The sequence below is a fragment of the Myxine glutinosa genome, chromosome 4, assembly GCF_964187855.1.
Source record: "Myxine glutinosa chromosome 4, kmMyxGlut1.1, whole genome shotgun sequence".
Classification (NCBI taxonomy): Eukaryota; Metazoa; Chordata; class Myxini; order Myxiniformes; family Myxinidae; genus Myxine; species Myxine glutinosa.
The window spans coordinates 124,497,918-124,514,618 of NC_136264.1; the positions used below are offsets into that span (position 1 = coordinate 124,497,918).

The 16,701-nt window shown below is 48.9% G+C and overlaps 1 protein-coding gene across 1 annotated transcript in view; it reads right to left on the reverse strand.

Annotated features, from left to right (window-relative positions):
- The window catches only part of CACNA2D3 (calcium voltage-gated channel auxiliary subunit alpha2delta 3), a 253,184-nt gene that overhangs the window by 1,329 nt on the left and 235,154 nt on the right, over positions 1–16,701 (reverse strand). Inside the window, exon 33 of the mRNA XM_078775301.1 lies at positions 4,051–4,168. Within this exon, the coding sequence (XP_078631427.1) occupies positions 4,051–4,168 (118 nt within the window). The remainder of the gene's footprint in view (positions 1–4,050; positions 4,169–16,701) is intronic.

Here is a 16,701-nt window from a genome sequence, read left to right on the forward strand (position 1 = left end):
TCTAAATTATGGAATTGTAGTCCTATTTCTTTCTAGCATGAACTACAGCAAATCCATATATACATTCATAACTTATACCTACTTGTACATTTTCTTCAAATAAGCTCTGCCCTCACCTCCTCAAACCAAAGCAGAGGGGGACCATTGAATCCCCCTCTGCTCTGACCACCTCAGCCAAATCGGTCCAGCCACAAGAAGGTACACCTTTCCAGTCTTTTCTTTTCCATCCGAACTAGCAGCGGCATTTCCAGTGACGTCTGGCTTGAAGAGGCAAGATAGGCCTCCACCCTTGTCTCCCCCCCACCCCCACCCCAACGCGCAGGAGTGTCGGTGATGGGCTACACAGAGTTTTTGGGGAAGTAGGACCTGCAGGAGGCTCCTCCAAGCTTTCCATCGGTGCTGAGAGGGCATCATGAGCAACAAATTTGTTTTGTCGATTTTCTGTCAGCTTCAAAGTAGAATTGGAGCCTCCCACCCCTCCCTGGAGGCGTCCATCGCAGGAGAATATCTTTGTCACAAGACCACAGGCTGTGGCCAGAAAAATCTCGGCCTTTTTCGAGAAAAATGCAGTCGAGGAGGTGAAGGATCACTATGGTATGTGCCTGCTGATGTGTCATCCCCAAATGCTCATGGGGATGCAGATGGATCTAAATAGAAGATAAATCAGTACATCCACAGCTCCTCTTCGTGCGGAGATGCTCTATTCCACCTTTTCACTTCTGATGCCAGGGGATTGGGCAGTAACCCTGTACTTAAGTGCATAACTGCATATTCCCATGCACACCGAGTCCCTTCATATGTTGCGGTTCGTCGCGGTGGATCGGATCTTCAGAGATACCACCTTGCCCTTTGGCCTCAAGCCTGTCTTCACCAGATTGGTGCAGGCAGTGGCAACACTCCATCAACTAGACATCTCAATTTTTTGCTACCTCGATGACTGGCTGCTAGTGGCAAGGTCAGAGTAACTCATCCGACACAACTTTCAGGTTACCATCACATTGGTCGAATCTCTTGGCCTATAGCAATTGGGAGAAGTCCAGTTTGACGACTTCCCAATTCCCTTCTTTCATCATGGGCGGACCTAGTAATTCCAGCTCAGCTGGCATGCCGAGGTGATCAGGGCAGAAGGTAGTCTCATGATCCGCCTCTTCTTTGGTTTGGGCAGCTGAGGATAGGATTCATTTGAAGAGATTTGACAGGTAGGTAACTTGATAAGTTACTCGTAGATAGAATGATCACTGCTGATCATTAAACTCTGTTGAATAAATCTCCTCGTCTCTCTTAATCTTCAACAATTTTCCATTTTACAACCACTTTCACTCCTATTTTCCATTCTCCCTTCCCAGGCAATATGTAAGCCCATTTACAAAATCCTCCATGCAAATCCAGCACAACCTTCCAGATTTCAACAACCCAACTCTTCATCGTAGTTGTGATGTGTTTGATTGCCTTGCCAACTTCGATTTTCAACAATAGAAATCGACTGTTCAGAAATGTTTTGGATACAGATGAACACACTTCCCTCTCAACCCATTCTGGACTGCTGCTTCTTCACCTCTTACCCCTATCTTGACCCAACCCATGCTCATGCCAACACCACCACCCCTTCTTATTCTACTACCCCTTACAACACAACAGCCCCTCTCTCTCTCTCTCACCAAGTTCTGCACTACCCAGCCCATTCCATATAGTCTACAAACATCAGAAGCCCATGTGCTAATATTGAGGGTATATCCCAACAGATTGCTTCCTCGTCTGCAGATGTTATCTGTCTAATAGTAGTCACCTTTTTTTCTTTTTTCTTTTTTTGTATACCAAGTCGAGGCTTGTGTAAGAGCTAACACCTAGAACATATAATAAAGGGAGCGGGAGACAAGAGGGGAGAGAGGGAAGCACAACAACAGTGGAGAACAGGGGCATCACGAGATCTGTGGAAGGGAGAGCGCTGGTGCGGGGTGCACGGGATAACCAAGATGGACACTTCAAGGACTTTCAGGAAAGAAAACGGAATTTGAAGGAGGTGGATTAATGGGGCTAGATAAGATCAAGGTTTTGGATGGTGGTGAACAGCTGTTTTTAAGACCTGGAGGGAGGAGTGGGATTGAAGAGAGTGAGGGAGTTTGTTCCAGAGGCGGGAGAAAAGAGGAATGAAGGAGTGAAGGTGAGCAGAGAGTCTTGATTTTGGCAGTTTAACCATAAGAGGGTTGCAGGCAGATCGTGTGCATCCTGCAGGAATATTTGGGGGACAGAGCACAGACAGAGCAGGGGGTGCAAGGCCGGAAAGGAGTTTGTAGAAGAAAAAATGACCACTAACCTGTCTGCGATGAGAGTGTGAAAGGCCCCCAGAATAAGCTCCATTGCGTGAGATATCAATGATTCTAAAAGCCTTGGTTTCTACAGCGTCAAGCCTAGCCAGTAGCAGCCCAGAGGGGAGAGCAGTACTCCATCAAGCTGTGGAAGAAAGCTTTGTATGTGGTGAGAAGCTTAGTAGTGCTTAAGTGAGAGAAAAGAGGAACAAATGCATGGATGTGAGCAGTGAGCCTGGATTTTGAGAGTTGCTGGCAGATTTAGTGGCCCATGCAGAAAACTGGTAGAGACAGACCCAGGAGAGGGCAGAGGGTGCAACACCAAAAAGGAGGTAGTAGAATGCAGAGATGCCACCCACCTCTCTGTGATGTGAGAATAACAGATTTAGACACTATGCTTCATTGTGGAAGATCCCAATGATTTTGAGGGCCTTGCTTTCCACTGCCTCAAGAAGGGAAAGGTGTGAGGCAGGGGCAGGAGCCCAAAAGGGAGAGCAGTACTCCATCAAGCTGTGAATGAAGACCTTGTAGGTTGTCAAAAGTTCAGATTGGCCAAGGAAAGCACTTGCATGATAAAGGATGCCCAGATAGCAGCTTTCTTTGGAGGCTATCTTGGAAATATGGTCTGTGCAATAAAGGATCATGGCTGATGGTGAAGCCCAAATATTTGAGTGATTTGATCTTTTCAAGTAGTTTGCTTAGGAAGTAGATGGGAGGGTTTGCCAGATGGTCCTTTCAAAGAGACAGGATGAATGTGTGAGATTTGTTAGGGTTAAAAGACCCCAAGTCTTGGACCAGCTCCTGCTTCTATCAAGGTCTGCAGAGAGGGAAGAGGCTGCTGCCTGCTTGTCTGAAGGATGAGAGATTGTACAACAGAGGGTGGGATCATTAGCAAAGAGATAGGCAGGTTTTTCCAGGGAATCAGAAAGATTACCTGAAAAGGGTCATGTTCACAGACGAAGCCTACTTTCATGTATCGGGGAAGGTCAACCAGCACAATGTGAATATATGAGGCTCTGAAAAGCCCCACGTGGTCATTGAACATATAAGTGACATTCCCAAGGTCAATGTGTGGTGTGGCCTTCTCCATGAATGTTTGGTGGGTCTGTTTTTCTTTGCGGAGGATATAGTGACCAACATTTTACATGAACATGTTGGAAGGATTAGCCTTCCCACAGATTGAAGATCTGCACCCTGATATTATTTTTCAACAAGATGGCACTCCCCCTCATTGGGCATTGGTCGTTCGAGCCGTCATGAATGAAAACTTTTCCATGTCGCTACATTGGCTGAGACGGACCAACTACCTGGCCGCCACGATCGCCATACATAACCCCCCCCCCCCCCTTTTTTTTTCTGGAGGGGTTTGTCAAAGATGTCTGCAACACTAAGGTGGCAAACCTGCAGGATCATCGTTCTCGGATCACAGGCGCATGCGCACTGGTGGATTCAAATATGCTGAGCCGAACATGGCAAGAACTCGTATACCACCTTTATGTCCCGTGCGTGACAAATGGAGCTCACATTGAAGTGTATTGATCGTGTGCACAAAACCTTATGAGTTTCTGTATCATATAAACCAAAGGGTATCGTTGTATCATTTGTCTTTCTAAATATATTAACAACCAAAGTTGTCCAGACCTTTTTGGAATACCCTGTACTTCCCTAGCATCGGGTATGCAAAACTTGTAACCAGTAACCAGACCAGTAAAACTACTTATTTTTCTCGACTACCCATGCTGACCTCTCACAATCCCCACAGTCGATACTTCCAGAGGTTTCTTGCATGGAAAGCTCTGCCCAGAAGGTAGGGTACTGCCTGTGGCATGGTTGCAGTTTGTCCTGTCGCTTTGGCCGTTCGGCTGCAATGGGAAAGGAAAGGTAAAGGGTGATTGGTGTGTGTGCAGCGAGAAAGACCATAAATGCAATGCGTACAATTCATATGCAACGTGCTCAAAAAGTACTAATGAAGTAGACAGATACAAGATTTCAGGATATTAATGGGGTTTGCATCTTTACCCTATGCTCGCAAAGCGAGAAACGGGGTTGAGCGATCAGGTGCGTGCGTACCTGTGGCGTATGTGCGTGTCTACCTTTTAAAATTCCATTTGCTCCGCAACCGTTGATCCGATTGACATTAAATTTTCACCATAGGAGCGTCTCCTCCTGTAGAATTTTTATTGATAATTATGACGTCATCGGTCACGTGGTACGGCCGCCATCTTGGAAAAACTTGCACCTCAAAAACTTCGAAATCACACCCTCCGCAACCGTTGATCCGATTGACATTAAATTTTCACCATAGGAGCGTCTCCTCCTGTAGAATTTTTATTGATAATTATGACGTCATCGGTCACGTGGTACGGCCGCCATCTTGGAAAAACTTGCACCTCAAAAACTTCGAAATCACACCTTAGAAAACATTGAAACAAGTGCAGGACCAACAGGACCAACCCCCATGCCAAATATATAAATATCCTCCAGCACGGCAGGTGCCCGGCAATACTGCCGTGCACCTCATAGAGACTGTATTTGGAGGGAGAGGTGCACAATAATTGATTGATTAATTGTAGAATTAAAATCAACAAATAATGATCAAACAATATTTTCTTAATCAATTAGCTAATAGCATACCTAAACCAATAGCATACATATAAGCTAATAGCTTCATCCGGAGTTGTAACTTTTTGAAAATTAATTAAATAAGTCATTAATCAGAAAATTTAAATAATTAATTGATTAATCAATAAATCAAAATTAGCTTTGACAGCCAAATCACTTGGTCATTGTCATGTCCAAATATCAGCTTCCTAGCTCAAAAAGTACCTGAGATATTGTCCAGAACAGAAAGGAAATAAATAAGTACTTAATTAATCGATAATAATTAATCAAAAAACAAAAAAAAATACCGTTTTTGCCAAAGCATGTGCTCACTGTTGTACCCAAATTTCAGCTCCGAACTCAAAGGATGGCTGAGATATCGCCCAGAAAAAAACACAAGAAACTGGAGTGAAAACTGAGTACTCCCTTTCAGCGCGTATCATCGCCAGGCCCCCTTCGGTGCCCAGCGATGACGTCATGCAGCGCCTGGAGATGGCATAGGAAAGGAGCGGTGTACAACAAGGCTCATTGTCAAGTACTCCCAATGTGGAATAAGATATGTTAATGAGGATGTCATCGGTGCCTTCATTATGATGTCATAATTCGACAAGTACAACGCTTCATCCGATCAGTATGAATATTGTTTTCTCTGCAACTGTTGTTCTGATGGACACAAAATTTTCACCATAGGAGCACCTCCTCTTGTAGAATGTTTTAATGATAATTATGACGTCATAGGTCACGTGGTATATGAGTCATCTTGGAAAACCCAAAAAACGTTGCACCTCTATATCTCTGAAACCGCTCCATGGAAAAAAAATGAAACGTGGCTCATTGTGAAGAAATCCGCATGGGGAATAAGTGTTGTTAACGATGACGTCATTGGTGTCTTAATTATGACGTCATAATTCGATAAGTACAATGCTTAGTCTGATCATTTTGAAATTTCTTGACCGCGATCTATGTAACAATTATATTGGAGAATGTAAATTTATGATGTCACCAGTCACGTGGTCTGGCAGCAATATTGGATCAAATTAAAAAAACCTTATAGTAAGGGAAACATATGAAAATCTGTTAACTAAATTGTTACCAAAAAATTTCTTCACCAATATGTTTGTAAAGGTGTGTAATAACATGTGTTAAAATGTTGAAGGTCAACTCCCGTGGGAAACCCAGAAAAAAAGCTGTTGAATTCGGGTACCGAAAAATTATTTTCGAGAATTTTTTTTTTTTTTTAATCGGCCCTTAAGTAACTTATGAGGGGTCAAATAAGGGTTTTTCATGATTCTGAGTTGATTGTTAACATTTATATTTCACCACAGACACTCCTTTGTGGAAAAATAATTTCTAAATATATCTCATTTTCTACTTTGCAGGACATGGAGTCTAGCAATATGGATGAAGACGTTACTCCACCTGTGCTCAATTGCTTCATCTGTGCACGCTCGGATACACCAGCTGAAAGGCTCATACAGGCAACTCCAAAGGGATACTCAACTTTATTGAAACAAGCAGAAACTGTCGAAAATGTTACTGTTGTGGAACGTATGAAGGAGGCTCAAAAGGAAGGAAAACTGAGGTACCACCAGAAGTGTAAAAATGATCTGTACAACAACTTTGTTGCAACCACCAAGAAGTCAGCTCAAGCATCAAAGGCAGAGAAAGAGTCATCAAAGTTGAAGAGAAGACGCACTACTTGTGAGTTCAGTTCATCAACTGGCTGCAGTTCTAGAAGATCACAGTCAGTTGACCTCCTGTATAAGGATGTATGCATTCTTTGCAACCAACCAGCCCAGCTCTACAAAAATAATCCAGCACAAGCTAGAAAGAAATACAGAGTGCCAGATAATTTGACTACAGATACACTGAAGCCAAGCTTGCTGAAGACAGCACGGAGTCGCGGGGATGACTGGGGCACTGAAGTCACTGGACGCCTGGAAGGGATCAACGACTTGGTAGCAGAAGAAACACTGTACCATTTGCGATGCAAACTTATGTTTGCGAGAGGTGACAGTTTGTCCAAGACTGATGAGGAAGGAAAAAGGAAGAGAGGACAGAGGAGTATTGATGAGGAGCGAGAGGCAGTTTTTATTGAATTCTGCGAATGGTTAGACTCAGAATTAGAGCATGGGGTAATGAACATGGACCAAGTCCATGAAAAGCTGCAGGAGTTTGATCAGTCACCAGAGAAGAGCCTTTCTTATTCAAAGCATTGGCTAAAGATAAAACTTCTAGAGAAATACGAAGACACCTTGTATTTCACAACACAGGAAAGAAGGGCAGATGTACTCTGTCTCAAAGATGGCACCGACAATATTCTGCGAGCGCATCATGCTAATCTTGACCATGGAGATGAGAAGACTCAGATCATAAAGACGGCACTCATGTTCATATCCAATGATATTGCCTTGATTGATTTAGGTCCAAAGTCATACCCCACCACACACAGTATGACTGACATCGATAGTCAGCTGACACTTGTTCCTGCAAGCCTTCAGATGTTCTTGAGACCGATTGTCAAGACAGACGAAAGAGTTGCCGTTTGGGGGCAAAATTTTATTAAGGCCTGTCGACCTCGGTCTGGAGTATTGCCACACCAAATGGGGCTTGCCATACAACTTGATCATAGATTTGGGTCAAAATGGATGCCCAACAAGTTCCACCGGCTGGGATACACTGAGTCTTACACGGAGACACAAAACTACAAATACTGCTTCCTTAATAGTAGGAGTGGAGATGATGTTCCAGATACTTCTGGCACTCTTGACACCATTGTGGAGGAAACCGATGAACAGATCAATGATGAGGTTGCGGTTGATGCTGCGCTTGAGGATCAATCAGTGATGACAGCCAAAGTGCCAGCCAGTGAAAGTGAATTGTCAAGTAATGATCAGGTTAAAGCCAGCGCGGCGTTACGCGCGCTGCTTGTGAGCAAGGAGGAAGCGGACAAGCGGTAACATATAAACGTCTTTATTGTAAGACTACACTGTAACACTGAACTCCTCCGGGCTGGTCGCCCGGTGTATCATGAGGCCACGCCTACCCCTCGGGCGTGGCCACCGCCCACTTGGTGCGTGGAATGATGTCACCACGCCAGTGGGCTTTTGTGTCCGCCACACGCGCCCCCCCAGAATTCCCGCGCACCTGGAGGGCCAGTTTGCGGGGCAGACGAATGACCCGGCCGAAGCGCCCCCTGGCGATCGGCGGCGTCCGGGGTGCAGGGATACCAGGTGGGATGCCCCTGGCTGCCCCTGGGATGGGTGCAGGACCGGGGGGCGCCGTGGCGGCGGGGCTGGGCGGTGCCGGGGGTCCGCCCGCAGGAGGGCGGCCCCGACGTGGGGGTCGGGCCACTGGCGGTGGATGGTCCACATCGAGGTGGGCCGGCTTGAGGCGGTCTACCGAAACGCGGTCAGGAGTACCGCCGATGTCCAGGGTGAAGTGCTTCGCCCCGGTCTCCAGCACGCGGAAAGGCCCGTCGTACGGGGGCCGCAGTGGTGTCCGATGGGCATCGTGGCGGACGAAGACGTACTCCGCCGTGCGAAGCTCCGGGGCGACGTGCGTCGGTGGGTGCCCGTGGCATGCCGTTGGCACCGGGGCGAACCTCTGGGCGGTCTCTTGCAGAGCGGAGCGCTACTGTGCCGCGGACCATGGTGCCGTGGAGTCGGGGAGGAACTCGCCCGGCACCCGCAGCGGTTGCCCGAAGACCAACTCCGCCGCGGATGCGCGCAGGTCCTCCTTGGGCGCCGTCCGGAGGCCCAGCAGGACCCAGGGGAGCCTGTCGACCCAGCCGCCGTCGCGGAGGGTGGCCCGGAGCGCGGCCTTCAATGAGCGGTGAAATCGCTCACACAGGCCGTTAGCCTGGGGGTGGTAGGCCGTGGTTCGGTGCAGCCGGACCCCGAGCCCCTGCGCAACCGCCCCCCAGAGCTCCGAGGTGAACTGGGGGCCGCGGTCGGATGAGATGTCTGAGGGGGCGCCGAACCGGGCGACCCAGGTGGCGATGAAAGCCTGCGCGACATCGGCCGCCGTTGTCGACGCCAAGGGCACGGCCTCCGGCCACCGGGTGGTGCGGTCCACCATGGTGAGGACGTAGGTGAAACCCCGCGAGGGGGGCAGAGGTCCCACCAGGTCCACGTGGACGTGGTCAAACCGGCGTTCCGGCACCGTGAACGGGGCCAACGGGGCCTGGGTGTGCCGGTGCACCTTGGCGCGCTGGCACGCGAGGCACGTCCTGGCCCAGCCGCGGACGGCCTTCCGGAGGCCATGCCAGACGAACTTGTCGGCGATCAGCCTTTGGGAGGCCCTCGCGCCCGGGTGGGACAGGCCGTGGATGGCGTCAAACACCTGGCGCTGCCAGCCCACGGGCACAATGGGGCGAGGACGCCCGAGGGAGACGTCGCACAAGAGGGCCGCGCCCGCGCCGTCGAACGGCACCTCGGTGACGCGGAGGCCCGTGACGGCGGTCCGCAAGGCCTGGACGTCGGGGTCAGCGGCCTGGTCCGCTGCCATCCGGGCATAGTCGATGCCGAGGTGGACTGCGTGGGCGACGGCCCGGGAAAGGCAATCCGCCACCGGGTTGTCCTTCCCCGCGACGTGCTGGATGTCCGTCGTGTACTCGGACACGGCCGAGAGGTGACGCTGCTGCCGGGCCGACCACGGCTCGGTGACCTTGCCCATCGCGAAGATCAGCGGCTTGTGGTCGACGAAGGCAGTGAACGCCCGGCCCTCGAGCAGATGGCGGAAGTGCCTGACCGCCAAGTGAAGTCCGAGCAACTCGCGGTCGAAGGTACTGTAACGGCGTTCGGGCGGGCGAAGCTGCCGGCTAAAGAACGCCAGCGGTTGCCAAGCTCCACGCACCCATTGCTCGTGCACCGCGCCCACCGCGTAGTCCGAGGCATCGGTGGTGAGGGCGATCGGTGCATCGGGCACCGGGTGCGCGAGCATGGTGGCGTTAGCCAAGGCGAGCTTCGCGCCCGTGAACGCCGTGTCCATCTGCTTGGTCCAGGTAACGTCGCCTTTGCCCGGCTTACCTCGGAGAGCTTCGTGCAGGGGGCGCAGGAGCTGGGCGATACGGGGCAGGAACCGATGGTAAAAGTTCACCATGCCTAGGAACTCCTGCAGCCCTCTGATCGTGCGGGGGCGCGGAAACCCCTTCACCGCCTCCACCTTGGCCGGCAGGGGGACGGCGCCGTGCCTGGTGACACGGTGCCCCAGAAAATCGATTGTGGCGGCGCCGAACCGGCACTTTGCGGGGTTCACAATCAGGCCATGCTGGCCCAGGCGTTCGAAGAGCGTGCGGAGGTGGCGTAGGTGCTCTTCGCGGGATGCGCTGGCGACGAGGATATCGTCCAGGTAGACGTAGACAAAATCCAAGTCGCGCAGGACACTGTCCATCAGTCGCTGGAACGCCTGAGCCGCATTCTTCAGACCGAAGGGCATGCGCAGGAACTCGAAGAGTCCGAATGGCGTGATGACCGCCGTCTTCGGGACGTCCTCCGGCCTGACGGGGACCTGATGGTAGCCGCGTATGATGTCCACCTTCGAGAAGAAGGACCTGCCCGCCAAACGGGCGGAAAAGTCCTGAATGTGGGGGACGGGGTAGCGGTCGGGAGTCGTGGCGTCATTGAGACGGCGATAGTCCCCGCACGGTCGCCATCCCCCGCCGGGCTTCGGCACGATGTGCAGCGGCGACGCCCAAGCGCTCTCTGAGCGCCGAACGATGCCGAGTCGCTCCAGGGTAGCGAACGCCGCTTTTGCCACCGCCAGCTTCGTCGGCTCGAGGCGGCGTGCCCGGGCGTAGACCGGTGGCCCGACGGTGGGGATGTGATGGGCCACCCCGTGCTTGACGGCCCCCGCCGAGAAGGTGGGCCGCGTGAGGGCTGGGAAGCCGGCGAGGAGGCGGGTGAATGCGTCCGCTGCCGGAAGCGTACAGACCAACGTGGCCGGAACCGAATCGTTCGGCAAGCCGCTTGGCAAGCCGCTCGTTGAGCTGGGCAACGCACACGCGAGCGAGCTGAACATCTCGGCCTGGACAAGCCGTCTGCGCTTGACGTCGACCAGGAGCCCATTAGCGCACAGGAAGTCCGCGCCAAGCAGTGCCATGGGCACGTCGGCGGTGACGAACGTCCATCGGAAAACCTGCCCTCCAAACCGCAGAGAGAGGCAGCGTTTTCCGTACGTACGGATGGGCGTCCCGTTCGCGGCAAGCAGCGCGGGGCCCCCACCCGCGGCGTGCTTGTCTGACGTGCCGGCGGGAATGACACTCACCTGCGCTCCCGTGTCGCACAGGTAACGGCGCCCGGAGAAGGTGTCCGTTATGAACAGCAGGCTGCTCGAACGGCCGGCGCTCATTGCCACAATTGAGCGCCGGCCCGGGCATTTCCCGACCCGTTGAAGGAGCACGGCGGATGACACCGCCGAGCTTCGTGGCCGAACTTGGCGTGGAACCAGCACCAGGTGGTGGAGCTGGAGGAGCGCGGCTGGCCCCGCCAGGCCGGTGGAGTCGACGGGTTTCCCCGCGGTGGCGGTTTTCGCCGCGGCGGTGGGCGGGGCATGGCGGCGTTCACGAGGTGCGTATCAGCATGCTGCTGAACTTCAGCGTGCTGTAGAAGATGATGCTGTGGAACATCAGCGTCGAAGGCCGTGACGGCCACGCCAACGCTCGCCCGCGTGTCCGAAGCGGCGAAGTACTTGTCCGCCTCGGCCGCCAATGCTCGGGGTTCCGTTAGCCCGGTCCCGGCCAACGCGAGGCGAACCTGCGCTGGAAGTTGGCGACGGAAAAGCGCCCGGAATAGCGAACCGGGGGCTTCGTCGCCCAACAGTGACAGCATATGGTCCATTCGGACCGACGGGCGCGTCTCACCGAGCTCGGGGAGATCCAGGAGGCGGTCGGCCCGTGCGTCGTCCGTGAGGCTGAACGTGGCTAGGAGTAGCCGCTTGAGTGCCTCGTACTTGTGGCCGTCCGGTGGGTGGCGAAGGACGGACACAACTCGAGCGGCCGTGCCGGGCCCGAGGGAGGCGACGACGTGGCAGTAGCGCGTGTCATCGGCGGTGAGGTGCCGAAGCTGAAATTGGGCTTCGGCCTGGACGAACCAGACTTCGGCCTGAGCCTCCCAAAATTCCAGAAGTTTGACGAAGGCGGCCATGGCGATGGCGTCGCGTGTGGAAGGATCGCTCCGGCAGATCCAACGTCGAGGGTCACCAGTAAAGCGCGGCGTTACGCGCGCTGCTTGTGAGCAAGGAGGAAGCGGACAAGCGGTAACATATAAACGTCTTTATTGTAAGACTACACTGTAACACTGAACTCCTCCGGGCTGGTCGCCCGGTGTATCATGAGGCCACGCCTACCCCTCGGGCGTGGCCACCGCCCACTTGGTGCGTGGAATGATGTCACCACGCCAGTGGGCTTTTGTGTCCGCCACAAGGTGGTCTTTATGGAGGTTGGGGAAACAAACAATGCAGTCACTCAGTTTGTTGGAGACAATATAGATTTAAACATTGTCTCTATTCACGGAAACACTCCCTTTCACTCAATGGGTTGGATCGAAGTCACCTCTCCGGCACCACCTTTGCCAGATCCACAGACAACAGCAGCTTTCCCCCGGGTGAAGTTGAAGGCACTCGACAAAGCTAAGATCCTGAGAGGAACTGAAGTAAAGATTATTCCATTTACGAACAGGAAACAGATAGGAACGAACGCGATCATGTTTCTCCCCCTCGCTGAGCTTTCCTCCTCCCTGGCTCATGATCAGCCACTCCTCACTCCAGGTGACACACTCTGGGCAGCGGGGTGGGTGATCAAAGCCAACGATCCTGAGTTCCCACACTCCAACTGGAATGGCTGGATGAAGAGAATCCATGCTAATGATGCAAAGCAGAGCACACAGATCGAGTTCCTCCCAGTTATTGAAGGAGACCCTAATGACCTCAACACCATCTTCACCACTCTGAAAGAGTGCATACGGCGCGTTGGGGTCGCTATAGTGACCTTTGATCTTCCGATTTGGCTGGAGGCTGTGAATATAATAAAGCAGGCAAATCTGCCCGTCATTCCAAGGTTGGGTGGTTTTCACCTGCTGAAGTCTTATCTTGGATCAATGGGTAACATCATGGAAGATTCTGGACGACTAGATGTGAAAACCAACCCTCTGAACCCCAGTGACTATGGATGGACAATAGGTGTGCATGGGTATGAGCCAGTTCCAACACTGGACCCCACGGCTCCTGAGGAGCTATTGCAGTTCACGAGCTGTAATTGTCATGGAGATTGCAGCAACCGGCGATGCAGCTGCAAGAAGAATGGGGTCACGTGCATCTCGGCCTGTGGAGTCTGTAATGGCATTACATGCAGAAACTGCAGTCATGATGTTGTTGAGTCTGAAGAAGACATAGACAATGACTGTTGAAACTTCTGACATTGTGAATGAGAAATAACTCTTGAGTATTATATATGTATGTGAAATAAAAGCTACTTTGTGTGTAAATGTAAAAGTGAAAATATAAATGTTAACAATCAACTCAGAATCATGAAAAACCCTTATTTGACCCCTCATAAGTTACTTAAGGGCCGATTAAAAAAAATAAAAATTCTCGAAAATAATTTTTCGGTACCCGAATTCAACAGCTTTTTTTCTGGGTTTCCCACGGGAGTTGAACTTCAACATTTTAACACATGTTATTACACACCTTTACAAACATATTGGTGAAGAAATTTTTTGGTAACAATTTAGTTAACAGATTTGTGAAATATCTCATAAAATGCCCTTACTATTAAAAACCAGAAGAGTTGGCTCGCACCTAATTGACTACGCTGGGTAAGTATTCTATGAATACCATCTAGTTACCCTGCGCTTGCAAAGCGAAAGGCAGGGTTAAGGATTCGGGTACGTACGTACGTACGTACGTGCGTGTCTGCATTTCGGTAAAGTAAAGTGTGTGCCGTGTCAGCATTTTAAAAATTCATTTTCTCGGCAACCGTTGGTCCGATTGACATGAAATTTTCACCATAGGAGGGCCTCCTCCTGTAGAATATTGTAGTGTATATTATGACGTCAAAGGTCAGGTGGTACGGGCGCCATCTTGGAAAAAGCAAAAAAATGTACAACATCTATATCTCAAAAACTGCTGCACAGAAATAATTGAGACAGGTCTCATTGCAAAGAACTCTCCATGTGGAATAACATATGTGAATGACGACGTCATCGGTGCCGCCGTTATGACGTCATAATTCGATAAGTAAAAAACTTTATCTGATCAGGATGAAATTTTTGAACATCTCAGTATAAATTGATGGAGAAATAAAATTATAATGACGTCGTCGGTCACGCGGTTCGGCCGCCATATTGGTTTGAGTGAAAAGCCTGAAAAACCACTAAAATCCAATTTTCTCCAAAATGACGTAATAATTAATAATTGAAACCACTAAAATCCTGAAAAAGCCTGAAAAACCACTAAAATCCAATTTTCTCCAAAATGACTGAACAGATCGAGGCCAAAATTTGCAGGCAGAATCCCATACCCATGACGAACAAAAAAGTCAGCAAGCATGACGTCAAGTGTCACATGGTTTTGGAGTTATGACGTTTTTAAGCATAAACTTAAAAAACCTAGCTCCTCCCTCATTTTTGATCCTATCGAGGGGAAACTTCACTGATGTGTTCAGCATATCAGTCTACTAAAATGACCTTTTGGAATTTGCGATCGGTGACGTGGTTTGGCGGATATACATAATTGAACGAAAATATTGTAATTTTAAAACTCTTGAACCGCTTCATTGATCGACATGAAACTTTATATTATAGTAGAGGTAATGAAGTGTAACAAGTGTGCAAAGTTTCAAGATGATTGGATGTACGGTCTGAGGTATATTAACACACGACCAAAACAGATTTGCCGAAATTCCGCCGATTTTTGAAGAAAATATAACATTTGTGTCTGCATTTCAGTAAAGTAAAGAGTGTGCCGTGTCAGCATTTTAAAAATTGAAACGTGGCTCATTGTAAATAACTCCATATGGGGAATAGGTGTTGTTAACGATGACGTCATTGGTGCCATAATTACGACGTCATAATTCGACAGGGACAACGCTTAGTCTGATCAGTTTGAAATTTATTGAGCATGATCTGTGCAACAATTATTTAGAGAATATACATTTATGATGTCATCGCTCACGTGGTCTGGCAGCCATATTGGATCAAAAAAAAAGAAACGTTCAAAAATAGAAGAGTTCGCTCACACCAAGTTGACTGCGCAGGGTAAGTATTCTATGAATACCATCTAGTTTTCAAATGTGCACAGTTGCTCTAAAAAGGATGTTGTTCGCAAAACATTAGGGCTGCATCCTACATTCGATTACTTTGTCACAGTGAATGCTGAATGCTGATCACAGATTTATGTCTGATGCCCAACTCTACTTTTGTCAGTCTGAGTTGAGGCTATCAGTCGTCGATATGAACATGACATGCTTTCAAATAATATAATACCGACGTCGTACATCCGGTTGTAAATGCTGTAGTTCCTGCAGGTACAGATCATGAAATAGCAGGTATGTGGACCGACTTCATCATATTCATCATTCGCACCTGACATGCAAACAACCTCGAAACATGAATTTTTCTATTGTGCAGAAGTTGCTGCCCAAATAACAAGTACAATGTTGAGATAGCAAGCGGTGTCGAAACATATCACAGAAGACCCGACCAATTCCTACCCGCAGTTTTAGGCAGGAATCTGTAAGTTGTGCCAGGTGCTGCCAGTAACTCGTCCACTCCACTTCAAAGACAGTGGGATTTTAAACGTCCATGACAAACTACTGGCTGATGAGTCCTCTGGCTTAACTTCATTCCAATAGAGGGGACACACATCGATGCCTCGCCCTCCGTACAAAACACCAGGATAACCCAGGTGGGACAACTCAAAGGTGAGTGTGCATACCTCTAAGCTATCCTGCCAGCTCAGGTAGACGTTAAGAGCTTGACTTAAAAAAAAAAAGGTTGCATTTTTTTGTCCTCAAATTTCCACCAACAAATTGAACCTTATTTATGAACACGTCTACCTTGAATTTAATAATTAATAATCATTAATTAATTAATTATTAATTAATTAATTACTTAATTAATTATTAACTATTATTAATATTAACTAATTTATTATTATTATTATTATTATTATTACTATCATTAATTATTATTATTAATTATTAATTATTACTATTATTTATTTATTAATATTAACATTATTATTATTAATTATTTATTAATTTATTTATTATTTTATTTTATTAATTATTATTATTAATTTATTGAAATTATTAATTATTGAATTATTAATAATTTATGTTATTTAATTGAATGTGTCTGTTTATCCTTTCCCACATTCTGTGAAGCAATCGATTAGGTTTGTGATAACACACTGTACAGGGGATCATCTCTGAGTGAGTGTGGGGAAAAAGGGAAGGAAGGTTTCGAGAAGATTTGAGTTGGTGGTAAAGGGATGTACGAGACGTACTGGAAAGGAAAAGGTTGAAGTCAACTGCTTGTTAATAAGAAATTCCTTTATCTTCCAATACATTAAAACATTTTTTACCACCAGTAAAAAGTTTGGTCAATACACGTTGTGTTCAATTTTAGATGAAGATGATTTCCACCCCATAACACCCATCGCCATGTAATAAAATGAGGAAATGATCACGATGAATGAATGAATGATCAAAGGTAAAAATGTGTCTGAGGGAGGTCTACTCACGTGGGGTGTAGGACCTTGCTGAGTGAAGGAACAGGGTGGGGGCGATGGTAAG